The 16,276-nt window shown below is 41.6% G+C and overlaps 1 protein-coding gene across 1 annotated transcript in view; it reads right to left on the reverse strand.

The window, feature by feature from the left end:
- The window catches only part of FBXL2 (F-box and leucine rich repeat protein 2), a 53,389-nt gene extending 37,491 nt beyond the window's left edge, over window positions 1–15,898 (reverse strand). Inside the window, exons 1-2 of the mRNA XM_061996394.1 lie at window positions 15,781–15,898; window positions 2,608–2,669 (exon numbers count right to left, since the gene is read on the reverse strand). Coding sequence (XP_061852378.1) covers window positions 2,608–2,669; window positions 15,781–15,783 — 65 coding nt within the window. The 5' untranslated portion in view covers window positions 15,784–15,898. The remainder of the gene's footprint in view (window positions 1–2,607; window positions 2,670–15,780) is intronic.
- Window positions 15,899–16,276: the final 378 nt, after the last annotated feature.

Here is a 16,276-nt window from a genome sequence, read left to right on the forward strand (position 1 = left end):
TTCTGTCATAACCACACAGCAAGACAATTTTAAAACTGCTTGTAGCACAAGCATAAACTGTTTTAGATGTTGAGAGACATTCTGGCTCAGTCACACAAAAGCATTTATGTGTAGGAGCATAAAAACAAATTCTCCACTGATAATCCTTCAGCCAGACAGGTTTGCACTCCTAAATTTCCCTAGATAACTACACTCTGCAAGGACGAGAACTCAGACCCGTGTCCCATCACAACATTCTCTAACATGCTCTGCCTCGGGACTTACGAGTTTGTCTATGCAGCAGCACAATTTCAAAAGGAGGTTTACAGTGCATTTCTCCCACCCATCCCCTTCCCTCTCCATTCCAAAGCCCTGCTGGTCAGCACAATAACATCATGGGTGTTATAAAACATGGACTTTATTTCTCTCTGCCTACAAGCAGACCATCATCCAGGTCCAAGCATTCAGCATGAGATCATCACAACCTTCACTGAGAAGGATCACCATCCCCTTCCACTATCTCAGATGATCAACTCTGGCTACAGCTGTAATGCTACTTTGGGAGACAGATCCCTGTGCAACTGCAAAGAGGACATAGATGCACAAGAACTAGAAGGTTGGCTGAACCAATGCTGTGTGCTTGGCCTGTGCTATTTTGTTTCTCCAGCCCCACAAAGCCCTTCAGTCATGCAAAAGGCTTCTTTGGACACCGCCATGCCAGTGTAGTGGCAGTGCCTACCTGCACCACTTCTTTACTTAGCTGAATCCAAGGTGAGCCTATACATCCTCAGAGTTGCTTTGTAAGAGGTTATCGTAAGTAGTTTAACTAACAGCTAAAACACTGGCACTGCTCAATTATTTGCACTGGATTTTTTTTCCTGCAGAGTTCTTAAAAATGTCCTTTCTAGTAAGATATTCACTGGAATAAAGATACTGCTAAATGAAACAAATAGGGAAAACAGTGTTGTCTGCTCCCTTTACAACATTTTAAAGAACTTACCAAATTTGGTGTTTAAACATGCAATTCAAGAAACTGGCACACAGAAGTTAGATGCAGGAATTCTCACAAGAAACCTCAACACGTGGATTTTATAGCTGCTACTCATGTAATTAGCATAGCCAAATAATTTAGGAATATCTATACAGCTTCACAAATATTTCCTTTTTATCCTACATTGAAAACTGAGGCATATTATATAAGCAATGTTGTTTCAAAAGAAGATGTATCCACTATCTCAGCTGCACATATTTCTGTCTAAAGCACATCAACAAACTCTACTGAATGACACAAATGGGATATCTAGCACCCGTATCAGTGAAAAGGACAGCTATTTCCACAGATATTTGGAGAGTCCTATTGCTAGAAAAGAAGTGCGTGCAGATTAGGATTCTTTGTTAAGAAGGCAGCATATTAAATGGACTTTTATGTGGTGGTTCATGAGAGGCATTGAATGTAACAAAACAAAGTTGTTAGAATCTCTGCTCAGGGTTGCATTGAGTGACACATCTCATTTAGTCACATTTTCTAAACAGTTCTGCGAGTCTAATTTAGAACATCATCACCATATGGAATGAGTATTTCTCAAGCCAGATGGAAATCCTGGTGAGGAATTGAGTTCTACAAACATGACTGCTTCTTTAATATCACCATGAGAGTACTGTGATAGCACAGACACTAGAAGAAGTGATAATGTTTTAAAACCACTTTCTTCAGACACAAGATGCAAAGTACCATTATTTGGGACATTTTCCCACTTCAAATCAAACAGGAAGCAATAACATACACACAAGCTAATCCAAACACCTCTTTAAGTGTATTAAGAAGAAATTACCAGCTCAATTTTAATGACACCATCTCTATTTGCACCATTATAAGCAAACATTTCCCCCTCCCTTTCCCCTCAAACTGTAACAAAACCTATATGCAGGTACAGAAGATGTTGCACTGGTTCAGTTCCAGCTCTGAAGTGATCACATCCAGTTGAGCTGTATCTCTACATCTGGCAGTCTACACTTTGCTTGAAATCAGCTTTCAACAAGATGAGATCATGAAGACATCCATCAGTCTCAACCACGGGCTGAACTTTCTGATCTTGGTGTTGTAGCTACCTCCTGCAATGGTGATCCACCAGCAAGCTGACGAAATTGATGACTGATGAATCCCTACAATAAGAAAACTCCTCCTGTTGGCTCTGCCTTATGTAACAGGAAGAGATTGCAAAGACTGTCTGAAAGCTTGGAAGTTGAATTTATATTTTAGTTTGTTGTAACAGGAGTTTGAACCCCAAATGGGAGAAAGGATTATAGGCTCTTCACACAGATGAAATGTTGTGCAGTGGGAGTGAACTACTCTGCACACCAACACTTTTTGGACATTTTATTCCACTTCATTTTCTGATATGCAAGAAAAAGATCACTATTAAATGACACCTTCTGTAGTATAGTATAATTTGAACACAATAAAACAAATCAAGACGTACCAATAAAGTTCAAGAACTACATCAGGTATGTTGCTAGTTATTTCAAGACCAATTTAGGAAAGAATGAGTAACACTAGACAGCCTACAAGCCACATAAGCAATGTATAACTCTCGGGTTTTTACTCCTTAATCCATTACATAGAGTTACCTTAAGAGAAGTTCTTTGGGTAGTTTTTTGTTAATAAGGGCTTCATCATTATTTGAGAAAACCTAGAAACAGAAAAAAAAAACCCATTTAAAAAGACCAACAAGAAAAACACATTTTAGAGAGTCTTTTCACCTTCTACTTAGGTGCTTAATTCTTTTCAATGTGTTAGTTGGTAACTATCTCAATATACACAACTGGACCGCACTCACACATACACCTGCTCTTCCCTAGTCCTAAGGTAGAACTGCACAGAAATTGTGGTGCAAATTAATAATCATCAACCAGGCAATCAGAAACCACATTCACATCCCCTAAAGAAGTATGTTAGGCAGTAGTGAAACTTCTAGCAACAGCAAGACACATACAAACACACAGTCTTAAAATGATCCCATTACCAAAAGTAGAAAGTGGACACTTAAGTTTTTCAGCTCCCATCCTTCATTGCCTGCAGTACAAATACTTTGGCCCAGGTATGAGAATATGGATAAAATATAACTAAAGATGTAAAGAATTTACTGTCACAGACATGAGAGTCACTACTACATAAGCAAGGGAAGCACCTCAAGAAATGCTACAAGAGAAACTGAAAATACCTCTCACCCAGAGCTGCTTATTCCTTACATAATCTCCTAAGAAAAAGAAAGCGGAGAGACTGAAAGAAAACACACAAGGGAAAAGGCAAGTAATACTAAGATGGTAAATGAAAACACTTCCACAAAAGCAGAAAAGGATGACAACAGTTACACAGAAATACTAAACAAAGAAGATATCAGCCAGACTTACAACTTCCTGTAAATAGGGGAACACAGCAATAAATGAAACAGAAGGTGAATCAGAATTTAAGGAAACGTGGCATAGACTAGAGGAAGTCAGTCACAAGCAATTGCTTTCCCTGTAAAGAGAACACCTTTCTGCAGTCCATTTGCAGTCCACATTAGCAGAACCAAATGTTAGAAAGAGGAATCCAAAACAGCTGAGACTTTTGTGGACGTTAAAAGGTAAACATGAAAACCACAAAAAACAGAAACACAAAAAATTACTGAAGAAATCTTTCCCCTGTCCATCACTAAGAATGTGCTGTTCCTGACTCAAGCATCAGGGTATTACCCCTAGTCCATCCTACCATTAACACATACCATATACTTTACTTCTTGGTTTTAAAAAGAGAGGAAGCTCAACAAGAGGTGGTTCTGAAAAAAAGGTGCATCAAGCAAAGAATAAAAAGCCAAATGTAAGCTTGTCTCTGTCTTCATAAAAACCAGGGAGAGAGCAGATAGTATGCATCTGGGCACTCTGAGTATATCTCACTAAAAAATACTCTAAGATTAGAAACTTCTGGCTACCATCAAAAATCTCTTTTTTCCCTTGCAGTATATCCTAGGCTGATTTCAAGTCTAACTGCATCTCGATTTTGACACAACAGCAAAAGCCACTTTCTTCATCCATCACCTCTGTGCAGTTATCCACACATTTGAGGACAATAAAACTGTCAACTTTCAATAGGACCAATAAGCTCAATCACGCTTCCTTTCCTGCAACTGGGGCAGCACAATTATTCACAGGCTGGTGACTGTAGATGTTCAAAGCATAAAACACCTACACATATCTATTCCAATAGGACAATTCTAGTTCCCTCAGAAGAGAGATGTTCTTGGCTTTAAGCAGTTCCACAAGGCCAACCACAAGCTCAGGTTTGCTCTGGTTCTGCTTTACCTGCGATATCTATGGCTGGTGCTATTTTCAGCCTTTACACTGAAATACATCAACGTGGTTCCTGTAACTTATGGCTTTTGAGCTTGGCAAGTCACAGATTCGTGAACTAGCTGAAAACTATGGTATATATTGGGATTTCTTTTTTAGAACAGACAAAACATAGGCCTAATTGTGTTTATTGCAGTATTCATTCAGAAAAAGGAGACACATATACCTGCCTCATAGAGCTTAAGGTTGCTAAAGAGCCAACTGGGAAATAATTTTGTGCACTATAGGGCAAAAAACATTAAGCTGCAAAAATTGACATTAATTCCAAGAGAGGACACAAAGTCCATGGTAAAACAGACAACTGAACTTACATCTCATCAGTTCTGCTCCAGCACCTGAACATCTAGTGTCACAGACTACTAAAAATCCTCTTTTAACTTAATTATTGCACAGTTGCAGATAATGCCTTAAAAGTTACATCAGCTAGCACACACTTCCCATTTACATGCAAAGTATATATACTTAAATAAAGCTACTTTGCAGACTGCTACTAGTTTCCATGCAAGACATCCCTTTGCCAGGACAAAAGCTGTTATCCATTTCTTCTTTGCACTGTAGATTCTCAGATGTACAGTAACATAAACACACGCTCCCCATGTGAAGGTGACACAGCATTTAAGTTTGTAAGGTACAAGCAAGTTCCTATTTCATAGAAACAGCTACAATGCACACCCCTAACTTTTGAGTATTTCCAACCACTCATCAACTCCTGCATTAACAAGCCAAATCTCAGCACAGATTTTTGGGAACAGCAACTATTTTTCCTACTAGGGCCATGATGTAAATCTAAACCTAGAATCCAACTGGTAATTCTTATAGGAAAAAAGCTTATAATCTCTATTTTTATGTGAGATATCGTTAGACTTTAACTTAAAAGTTGGATGGCCAAACTATTTTGAATACATGAGAGTAGATATGATGAATATGCATACATTTAGGAACACAGCTACAACTGAAAAAAAGCAACACAGCTTTTACTACCAAATATGAGAAGTGTGCAACATGCCAGCCACAAAAACTACAATGCCTGCTACATGACTCAGATCAGGCCACAAACAGATTCAATGCTGTTTTCCTCAAGCATTAAGTTTTATGTGGTCTTGTATGCATTAGCTACAGTTAGCATACCATAAATATTGCTATTCTCATCAAATAAGAATATTTTAAACAATTAAAGTGGTCCTTTAAAGTACACTCTTACTCTGAAAAAAGTATATTAGCCTCTAGAGTCATATTACATTTGCATCTCAGAAGAAGAAAGGGACTGGAAAGGCTCTTCAATCCTAGTTTTCCTTCAAATGAGCAACTGAGGCAGTCATCCTCTAGATGAACATCTGTAACATGATTTCAAATGTGTGCATGGAAAAGACAAAAGGTGAAAACAAGCTATTTCTTCTTTGAACATTTGCTGATAGTCTGAAATTTTACATTCATGAAATAACTAACATGAGTACATTTACTCATTATCTCTCTGAAGTAAACTGTGTCATTCTTTTCATTTTTCTAGCTGGATTTTTATCATGTAACTTCTAGTTTTCGGTTTCTGTTTATTTTTAAAGACACCAAAACCAGTCAATCAAGGAAGTGTTCAATCACTGTAAAAAATACTCTGGTTTTTTTTAGAATGCTCTTGTCAATAATCTTGTTAAATGTAGTTTATTATTTTTCCATTACAGATAGTGCTGACCGTGACATAACCTCAAAATACCCGTTTAGAGCAATACAAAATAACAATACTGTGGATATAGAAAGAGTATTTCTTCTTTCTTTGCTTTTGCATTTGGTAGCAAGTTTGACTGTGTTATGACAAAGCATCTCGAACTCTAGAAAGGTGGGGGTTTAACTGTATAAAACCCAAAAATACGATGAGTAAATCTGTGCACCTGGAAAAAGGGTGGGTGAGATTGAACATATGTAATATATGTTACAATAAAACCAGCTCTAAATTTCCTTTAAACATAAGAAGAGATGGGGAAAATCTCTACATGCTTAAAGGAATTACAAGAATAAACTGAAAAAACCCATGAGACAAAACTGCAGTTGATTGTTAATTGCACCTTGAGCCATTTTTTACATTCTTTAACTGACCTCTCGTGGTTGTACCTTCATGGCACTTTCAAAGGACTGGTTAAAGTGTGCTAAAAAAAGCAGTATTTCCTTAAAACAGGACCTGATTCTTACTTACACTAAATTTCCTTTTCAACTACACTTAAGTGCTTTGAATCTCTTTGTTGTACAAAGCATTCATGGTGTGAATCCACCAAATCATAGAAGAACAATCTCCCCATTTTGCTTCCCCATCCATATTACTAACCACGCTAATCACTACTAGTCCTAGAATGGAACTTCTTGGCACACCACAGTTTGCTTGCCACCACTGTAAGCACCACATATCATTCTCCTATCTAACAGTGCTAAAAGTTCTGCTGTTTTCACCAAAATTACTGAGTAGAAAGAAAGCTTTTCTGATTAAGGTGTGCAATTGTGGGTTTGAACTGTAATAAGCTCAAAAAAGTTCACTTTTCTCTACAAAGAAACCAAGGAACACTCAACCTGGTTTATCATGCTTAACTAAAACATTTAGCAATTCCCTTCAACTAGTATTTCAAGATCAAAATAAGGTTGTGCTACTAATTTTGTTTGGGTTTTTATTAATAATGTCATTTTGGTTGTGATCCAGTCCTCTGTTGATGAGCTCTATTTTTTTTTAACAGATGAAACAGTTTTGTTAGCAGCTCAGACATTATGGCTCCGTTCCACAGATATATTTATGCATCTAATTTCCACTGAATTCAGAATACATAAGGACTTTCAACCTGTCAACTTCTCACATAAAAAGTTATTAAAAACTAGACACTCAAAAAATAGTCTTGCTTAGAATTGTGCTGAAGCAAGTAATTTACGGGTAAATGTGTACTTGGGAAAGCGAGAAGATGAAGTTTGAGAGACCCCTAAGAACATCAGCAAAAAGAGAAGACAGATATATACTGAAAATAAGGCTGCATTATTTATCAAATCTGTAATAAAACCCAAGGTTGTCATCAAATGAGACTGTAGGTTGGAATTAAATCCATACGTTTCCCTTCTGCTATGGCTGACAGAGCAAATGTCCCAGTTAAAATGTAAACATTGCCATGTGTAAACAGCATTAAATCTTCCAGGTTTTCAATGGCACCAACAGTATTTAGTTGGTATTATTTATGCAGTAATAGGCATCAGAAGAACAAGATGTTTTAAAGGAAAATCCTTACAAAATAAAACTGAAGTTTTATTTAGTTCTCCAGATGTGTAGAGTTCTGTACCAAACACAAACCCCATCAGCTTGCTGCACATCTCAGTTGGAGACACTTCATTGTTGCTTGGGCATCATGCTACTGACATTGCTTCATGACAGGAGAGCCAGCAGATCTGCAGTGCTGCCCAGAGCAGTTCAGGAGCACACTAATGAATGGCATCCTAAAAACCTCTCCATTTAAATGCAGTGGAAAAGTGGAGGAGGGAGCAAAAAAAGAGAAAACAATCTTCTTTTACTGTAAATGTCAGATTATCTGATGTTACACTACAGAGTGCTCTCTGATGGTCAGAGAACTGCTGCTAGCTGGCGCTTCCTCCAGAAGTGTACAATTAATGCATTAGACTGGCATGCAAGTAGCAAAATGTAACCGTATCTAGGCAACAAAAGGAGTGTGAGACAGGCAAAGGGATATGCATTGCTAACAGCACCGAAATAAGTGATATCAAAGACACAACAGCTGATGGCACAGGACTTGTTCTAAATTAGAACCCATGGTAAAGCTTGCTGTAGAAGCAGTAAAATTATGACACACCGAAGTGAACCTCGAAAGGCAATCCTGTCTTGAACCGAGCTTGCCCACAGCAGAGAGACTGGCAAAGTCTTTCATTTCAACACATAGACACTATCTGCCCTCCAGGCTCTCACTCCTATGCTCCAGCTGCTCGCTGTGTTCCATTGCAGGCTTTGACTGTGCACTTTAAAATCCCAGCCACCCTGCTCCGTTGTAGTCGCTAAACTCTTTTTCCCCTGGATACTTATTTGCAGAGCCCAAGGCACAGCCTTCAGTAGGCTTATAGCTTCCTCCTCACTGCCAAACACCCCAATGGATCTTTCACACCGGTCCTTCCTCAGGATCCTTTTCAGAACTGTCACGAACTGACAGATGCAGAACAACTAACATCTGACATCAAAGCCTTTTGTTCTTACTATGTTGGTCATCTCTCCTTCAGAGAACAAGACCAGATACACCTGGGAACATCTCTTTGTCTTCCCATAATGCCTTTGCCTGTCCTAGGGCTGCCTACAAGGGCCATATTGCTTTTCCTCAGAGTAAGTGCTGTCCAATACAATAAAAACCTGCCAGGCAGAAGCAGCTGGCCACACTGCCCATTTTGCTGCTTGGGCTTCTTCCAGAAGAGTCATCATTCTTGTTTTGCCAGCACTGGTATTCATACCACATCATTCACATTTTACTGGAAGGCATCAGTCTGGCCCTGCAAGGCCCTGTTCTCACTGGGTGACAGATCAAGGTCATTTGTGAACTTGCAAATGTCTGTAACTGCTCAACTCTATTTAGAGGCTATCAGCCATTCAACTCAGCTGCCTCTTAGCACTGAGCAGGAGGTGCTTGGAGGTTGTATTGCCTGTCTTCTCAGGCACACCAGCTCATTCTCAGCTGACCAAATAGCTCACATGACACTTTCCTATGTATTTTTCAGAAGGCCAGTCATCTACTGCCAACGTATTTGGAAACCACCAGTCAAGCTTTTCCAAGGGTGTATCTTAATTACTGCAAGCAGCCAACATGTTAATGCCTAACAGGTTAGCCTGACCCGTTAGCTGAGCTGCCCATCCCTTAATGCAAGACTTAACCTCATCTATTACAAAGTCACCATGGAGATGGCAAGCCTCTGAACCTGCCCCATGTATTAAGCACACTTTCACATACTGCTGTCTTACTGTGACATATATTAAACATTTAATTCAGTGTGAATTCTGACACAAGTCAAAGAGGAACACAACAAACTCAAAGTTGCATACATTTTTCTGTACCACGTTAACATTTCAGTCTGACTTGAGTGTGATGGTTCCTACTTGAAATTGTTCAAATTATGAAGAGCTCAAAGAAGTAATGACTGACCTAATTACTTGCAGGCCCAAAATTCAGTTCAAAGATAGCATTTTATCAATACTTGCTATCAATGTGACTGACAGTTGGTAGCCTGCATGACAGAAAGCCCTAGGTTCAAACCAACACCCATCAGAAACACACAAGCATTACACTGTTACCTGCAAAAAAGGGTTTGCAAACTCTGCTTCCCTCATGTTATTCTGAGATGGGAAATACATGGAAGTCTAACCTTCCATTCAGATTATGGCTACTTACTTCACTCTTTGTCTTTTAGAGTATCTTGTTCTAACCACTACCAGAGACAGTAAAACAAAGCTAAACTACATGGAAAAATAAACTATCCCTTACTTAACTCTTTGTGACTAGAGACTAGTTCAGCTCAGGGATGAAAACAAACCCCAAAAACTACTGTTTTAACACTAGGAAGTTTGGAAACAGCTGTTAATTGTATCCCTGTATATTCTGTAAGCATACATAAATAGTCAGCTGAAAAAACAGGTTTGACAAAGGTTTATCCTCATCATCTGTTAGTCATACACTGATTGGACATCATTAATTCAGTTTGTGTTCTTTATAAATACATTTTTAATGACTGAATAGTTCCTTCTTCAGATATTTATCCATTAGTCCTCTTTTAAGACTAAGCACTTCTAAATAAAAGCAGTATAAGATGGAGACATTATTCCTAAAAAAACAAAACAAAGCATTCAATTAACAGTGAAATCTAGAAATCACTTGACAGCTAAACATGGGGAAACCTGTGTCATCTACTTTACAGGCTTGGAAATAACAAATCTGTGGCAGAAAACTAAAATCAGATGGATGAAGCAGTTGTTGACTGTAGCCCATCACAAGGGCAGATCATACATTGTACAAATTCTGTGCTTCTTGATCAGACAAATAATAAATCCTTCCTAAAGCATCAAGCAGAGACTCCAATGCAATTTGCAAAAGCCTGAGTTCAAAACACCTGAGAAAGCTATTTTCCTTTGACTGCTCAAGTAACTTTAAAACTCTAAGCAGAAACACTGCAATAGATTCTAAGGCAGCTTCCATCACACCATTCACAGGGTCTGTGTGCTTGAATTACAATTGATTTCATCACAAAAATAATCCATGGGGTTTCACACAGTCTGTCTACAGAAACATGCTATATAACACACATGCTCAGATGTTCAGAGTACGATAGATTCCTGAAAAATCAGTCTGAGCAAGAAGTTGGTGTCTGTTTATTTTACTGCAGCAATATTGTGTTATGGATAGCCATTCAGTCTCAGCCATCCAAATCTAATCCACATCACTGATTCATCAGAGCCCTCAGGAGTATATGTTTCAAAACTCCTCCTCTGCATCAGCATTCCTGTGTATAGTAGTTTTTATTGTCACACATATGGCCAGATTCTATTCCCATTCTCCAATATTAGCATACAAACCATCACACTGATGGCATGACAATGAAGACCTGAAATCTTCCCAGAGTCTGCATGCAGTGATTCTCCTGCAGGTCCATTTCCCCAGGAGTCTGCACCATTCTAATTTGAACTGACAGTCCTCCCTCCAGCCACGCAATTCCATATCCAGAAAGGCAATTTTTGTTCTTCCTGTACTTAGCTCAACTGTAAATGAGATTAAGTCCTGATTGCTTGGTTGAAGCAGAACCCCTTGTTCTAAGTAACTGCGAAACAAATATTTTGAGTACCTCCAACATAACTGCTCTTAAAAAACATATTGAGACCTAAAAGGTAAGAAATGACTCTATAGCTCCTACAAAGACATTTCAAAGCAGTGCCTGACCTGCATCATAAACGCTATGTCAGACCAAATGCCTTCCCTAGTACTGAAAGGTTGAGATTTAGAAATGGGACACTTGCTTAACTGTCAGTATTTTCCAAACTTTATGGTCTTGAAATTCTACAGAAATAAAAGAACCTTGATACTCCTGCTTTAGAAGTAGACTATAGACCATTTTCAGAACTACAATACACTCAGATATTTTGCCCCTTACTTTTTAGAATACCATGTAACATCAAAGTTGTGATATGGAAATGCCCCTCTTCTATGAAGCTCTGACCTCAGTTTCAACCTTTGAGGACAGACAAACTTGACATACTGGTAGAGCTTCATGTTTACGTAGAGTTGATGATACTCATTATTGATTTACATTTACAGAACATACTGGTTAACCAGTTTAACAGCAATCAAATCCAATGAAAACAGAGTTTAGTACTTCCTTCTGCCTGAAGAGGAACACAGGATAACACTAGGATAGAAAAAAACCCCTGTATCATCAAGTATGGCAAATATTTTAAGGGTAACAGCGTGACACCAAATTTTAAGTACTTTCTTGTGGGCTACACAGCAGAAGCTCGTGGTTCCTAGTAGTCATAAGGGCATAAGCCCAGAAAAAGGCACACTTCCAGTTCCAATCTTTCTCTAGCAGGAGTGGAGTGTTCCTCCAGGGAAAGGATAACAACCCAGAGGGAATCACTGACCACATGGGCTGGAGTTCACTTTAGCAGCTAAGGTGACCTTGCATTGTAATCAATGCAACTATTGTTGCATTTCCATTACCTTTCTGTACCCAACAGAAATTATTTTAGTCCCTTTAAATGCTTAATTTCATACTATAGATTTGCTTGGTTGGTTGGGGAAAGGGGACTGGCTGGGGATAGGAGAGAGGTCACTGGAGTCCGCAAAAACTATGCACAGAATCAGAGAATCATTTCAGGTGGAAGAGACTTTAAGATCATCGAGTCCAGCCTTTGTCCCAGCCCTATCAACCACTAGACCATTTCCCCAAGTGCAACATCCAACCTACAGATTCTGTGCTTTCTTTTTCCTGGATAGGTTAAATAACAGATCCTTCCTTAATTATCATACAGAGACTCAAATGCAATTTGCAAAAGCCTAAGTTCAAAACACCTGAGAAACGTACTTCCTTGTGACCATCCAAGTAACTGTGAGACTCTGCACAGGGGTACTGAAATAGAATAGAAAGGCAGCTTCTACCACTCACAGGGACTGGACTACAAAAAAAATTAGTATCACAAAAAGAATCCATTTGGTTTCATGCAGTCTTGTAGAAACACACTATATACAGAGATCTTCAGATATTCATAGCACAGCGTGCTAAAGAATGAGTTTCAGTCTCAACAGACCTACAAGCAATTCCTTGACACTGGAAAATAAACATGAAATTGACATGCCTCACGTGTACCTTTTCCTATTCCTGCAGTTTTAAGAAGGCAAACCTTCCTTTCTCCATTTAGAAGTGACTGTGTTTAGAATTTTCCTTCTCAGAAGCTTTACAAACAATCAGAATATCCCACCCCATGTTAAAAGTTCAAGTGGGAAAGTTGTTTTGTAAAAGCTCAGTCAGACAGCTGGACTGCAACCCTATCACACTCAAATCAAGTCACCCAAAATACACAGCTCAAGTGTGATCAGAAACTGGAACAGTTGCTCAGTTGTGCTAAAACAAAGGAAAAAGAAAAGAAATCTATGGAGTATACGGATCACCTTCCTAAAAACGATTATTAGAAAGAATGCAAGTGAACATTGTGGCTATTGTCTAAACTGGCTCAAGGCTACTGTGTGAACTGCAGGAGAGAACTCTTTGGTTTCACAATTTCATCTGGTTTTGTCCTACTTAGCACATCCAGTTTCCTTGCATTTCCGATCGAGAACAAACACAACCAGAACTATTAGATGAGTTGATAATAATTTACATGAAATTACTGCAGTTATTCTGATTCATAATTGACAAAACAGCTAAAGTACTGTTAATGTGTAGCCTTCTGCTGGCATTCAGATCGATATTGTCACAGTGCCAAGATTAGTACTACTTTCCTACACTAACCTAAAAATAGTTGCCATGCTTGGGTGAAAACCTGACTTTTGTTTTAAACTTGCCACATCTGCTAGCCCCATGTTATCCTGAATGTTAACCAAGCTGACTAAATATTCCAGTCTATTGTCAAAATAAGTAAACAATAAAGCTAATGGGCCTTCAGATTTGTAGGAACATGGATACTCCTTATAGTAAATGATCTAGTTTTTATTGGGCAAAATTAATTGCTTCCTCACCTTTCCTGAAATTCAAACTATGCAGCTGGGAAGAATTAAGAGGCAAAGAAAAACCTAAACAGGACTCTAAGAAATTAAAATTATAAGCATTCACTGAATAAAATGAATGAAAACTGAAAATATTCACTGCTGATATGGAACAGTTTCAGTATTTTGCTCATTGTTTCTCAGCCTGTCGTTTTTCCACAAGTTTAGAACATGAGATAAAGCCACTTTATTCATCCGACTTCTAAGTGAATCTTCTCTGATGCAAATGTGTCTGATGGAAAACTAATGTGGAGTAAGACATTAAGTCACATCATAACCACTTCACCAATATTACCACCTGCATCCTCATTCAGAGATGTTTACTCCTCCTTGTTGCAACAGATACATCCTAAAACCTTTGCAAACCAAATCCAACGTGATTCTACAAAGCAGCGCACTGCAATCCCAGTCTGTCTGTACTTTTTTTTCCATCTCGTATTTTGGTTTTCAAGGTTGTTTTGCTTAGGTTCAAAACACACAGGCTAGAACTGTGAAACAACAGAAGGCAGAGTGCAGGAGAAGAATGAGAGGGAGCACAAATGAACCTTGATGCAAAGGAAGAAAAGTTACAACGCCACAGAGATATGTTCCTTTCCTTTGTGAGGATGAGCACTCCCTTCTCCCCAGCAGAACTTGCTACAGGAAATGTACTATCATTACACACACATAAATAAACACATCAACTGATTTTCTGCCTTGAGCCACTGTGCATTTCCCCACATGTGAAAGGCTAGCACCTGTGCCTTCTTCCTGTATAAAACAGAGGAGCAGTAAGGTGTTAGATGTTCAAATTGCGATTGAAAACAGGGATCATAGCAATATCGTCTGTAAACACGCCACTCACTCCCCCTTACACACCCTGTCATCCTCCTTTCACAAACACCATGATGCACCTCTCTCCTGTCACTTGCTGTGTACACGTACTGTATCACATCCCCACATACTCTCCCCACGGAGCAAACCTCCACCCGTCCTCCTCCTTTGCTGCACCCTCCACACACATACGCTCCATGACACACCATCTCTACATACAGACCTCGTACCCACCACACACATAGCACAAATCCATTGCAAATGCATCTGTGCATACATATAAAGCCATCACAGCTAGGGATACTTACACATACAAACAACTGACACTCTATAGACACCAAATACCATACCCTGGATCTGCTACATACATATGAGAGTGCAGATGGTCCTTGCCACACCCATAACATAGATGCCTATAAAAATATCCACTTCTCCACACCCAGTGTTCACTATATATACACACACACAGATGCAAGCTTGTACCCGACAGCAGCATACAGACACAACCACACACAATGCCGTGTCACGTCCCTGCACACAATGTCACATCTCTGCTACAAACACACACACATGCATCCGAAGCCCGAATCACAGCAGATACACGCACAGGCTGACACACGATGCCCATGTCCTGCCGTACATCTGCTATGCCCACACACCCCAGGCCACACCCTGGCTCACTGCACACACACCAGCCGATTGCTCAGCGCACGGCCCAGCACCCCATCCATCCATCCATCCATCCGTGCTCTAACACCCCACATCTGCTCCGTGCACTGACACACACACATTACCTTCCTCCCTACTTCACACGGGGGGACGACACACCTCTGTCACACCCGTACACACACGTATGTTTCACAGGGGAACACCTGACCGTGCCACACCTGACTCGCTCTACAGCCAGGCAGGCTCCAGCCATGGCTGCTCTGGCGTTACACAGGGACACAAGGCTGCCGTTACACCTCACTAGCTGCCTCTCTCTTCCGCACCGTTACAGCGGGGCCCGGCGCAGCCCGCCACAGCCCCCAGCAGACACATTCCCGCTCCCCGCGCCGCATCCGCGCCGCCACCGTGCACGCCCGCCCGTACCCCGCATACCCCCCGCCCGCAGACGTTTCGCCTGCCCCAGCCGCCGCCCTCCCTTCGGGCTGAAGAGCCCGCCCGGCCCCGCGGCCGCTCCACACGGCCCCCGCCACCACTACCGCCCCGCCACCTGCCCGCCCCGCTTCGCTTCGCCGCCGCTCCCCGCCCTGGGCCCCGAGCGGCCGGGCCAACCCCCGTGACAAGCGGCGGCGGCGAGGGGGGGACAGCGGGGCGGGCCGGGCCGGAGGCTCACCATGGCAGAGGCGCGGCGGCGAAGCCGGTTGTCCTGGCGACGAGGAGCCCCGAAGAGGGCGCCAGGTGCAACGCCTGCGCGCGCGCGCCGCCGCCGCCGCTGCCGGAGCCCGGGCCGGGGCGGGGCCGCCGCCGCCGCCGCCCCACGTGACCGGCCCCGCCCCTGCGCGGTGGGGTTCCGCCCCCGTGGCGGCCCCGCCCCGCCCTCGCGCCTCAGGTGGGGCCGTCACGGCGGGGACGGCGACATGGCGGCCGGGCGGCGGGGCCGGCCTCGGGTGGGGCCTCCGCACGGTGCTGCTGACGGGCGCTACGGCCTGTTATAGCGGCCAAGGGAATGCTGTCGCCTTAGCCCAGCCCCTCCCGCGGCTCTGAAGCAGCCGCCTTTGATCCCCATGCAGTCCTCGGCGGCCGGCCCGTGGGGTTTAGCCTCAGCCGCAGGCTCCCGTCAAGTCTGCTGGGTGTTGGGCGTGCAGGTGTAGCAGCCTCATGCTCCTTCA

This window comes from Colius striatus, chromosome 5 (assembly GCF_028858725.1).
Source record: "Colius striatus isolate bColStr4 chromosome 5, bColStr4.1.hap1, whole genome shotgun sequence".
Classification (NCBI taxonomy): Eukaryota; Metazoa; Chordata; class Aves; order Coliiformes; family Coliidae; genus Colius; species Colius striatus.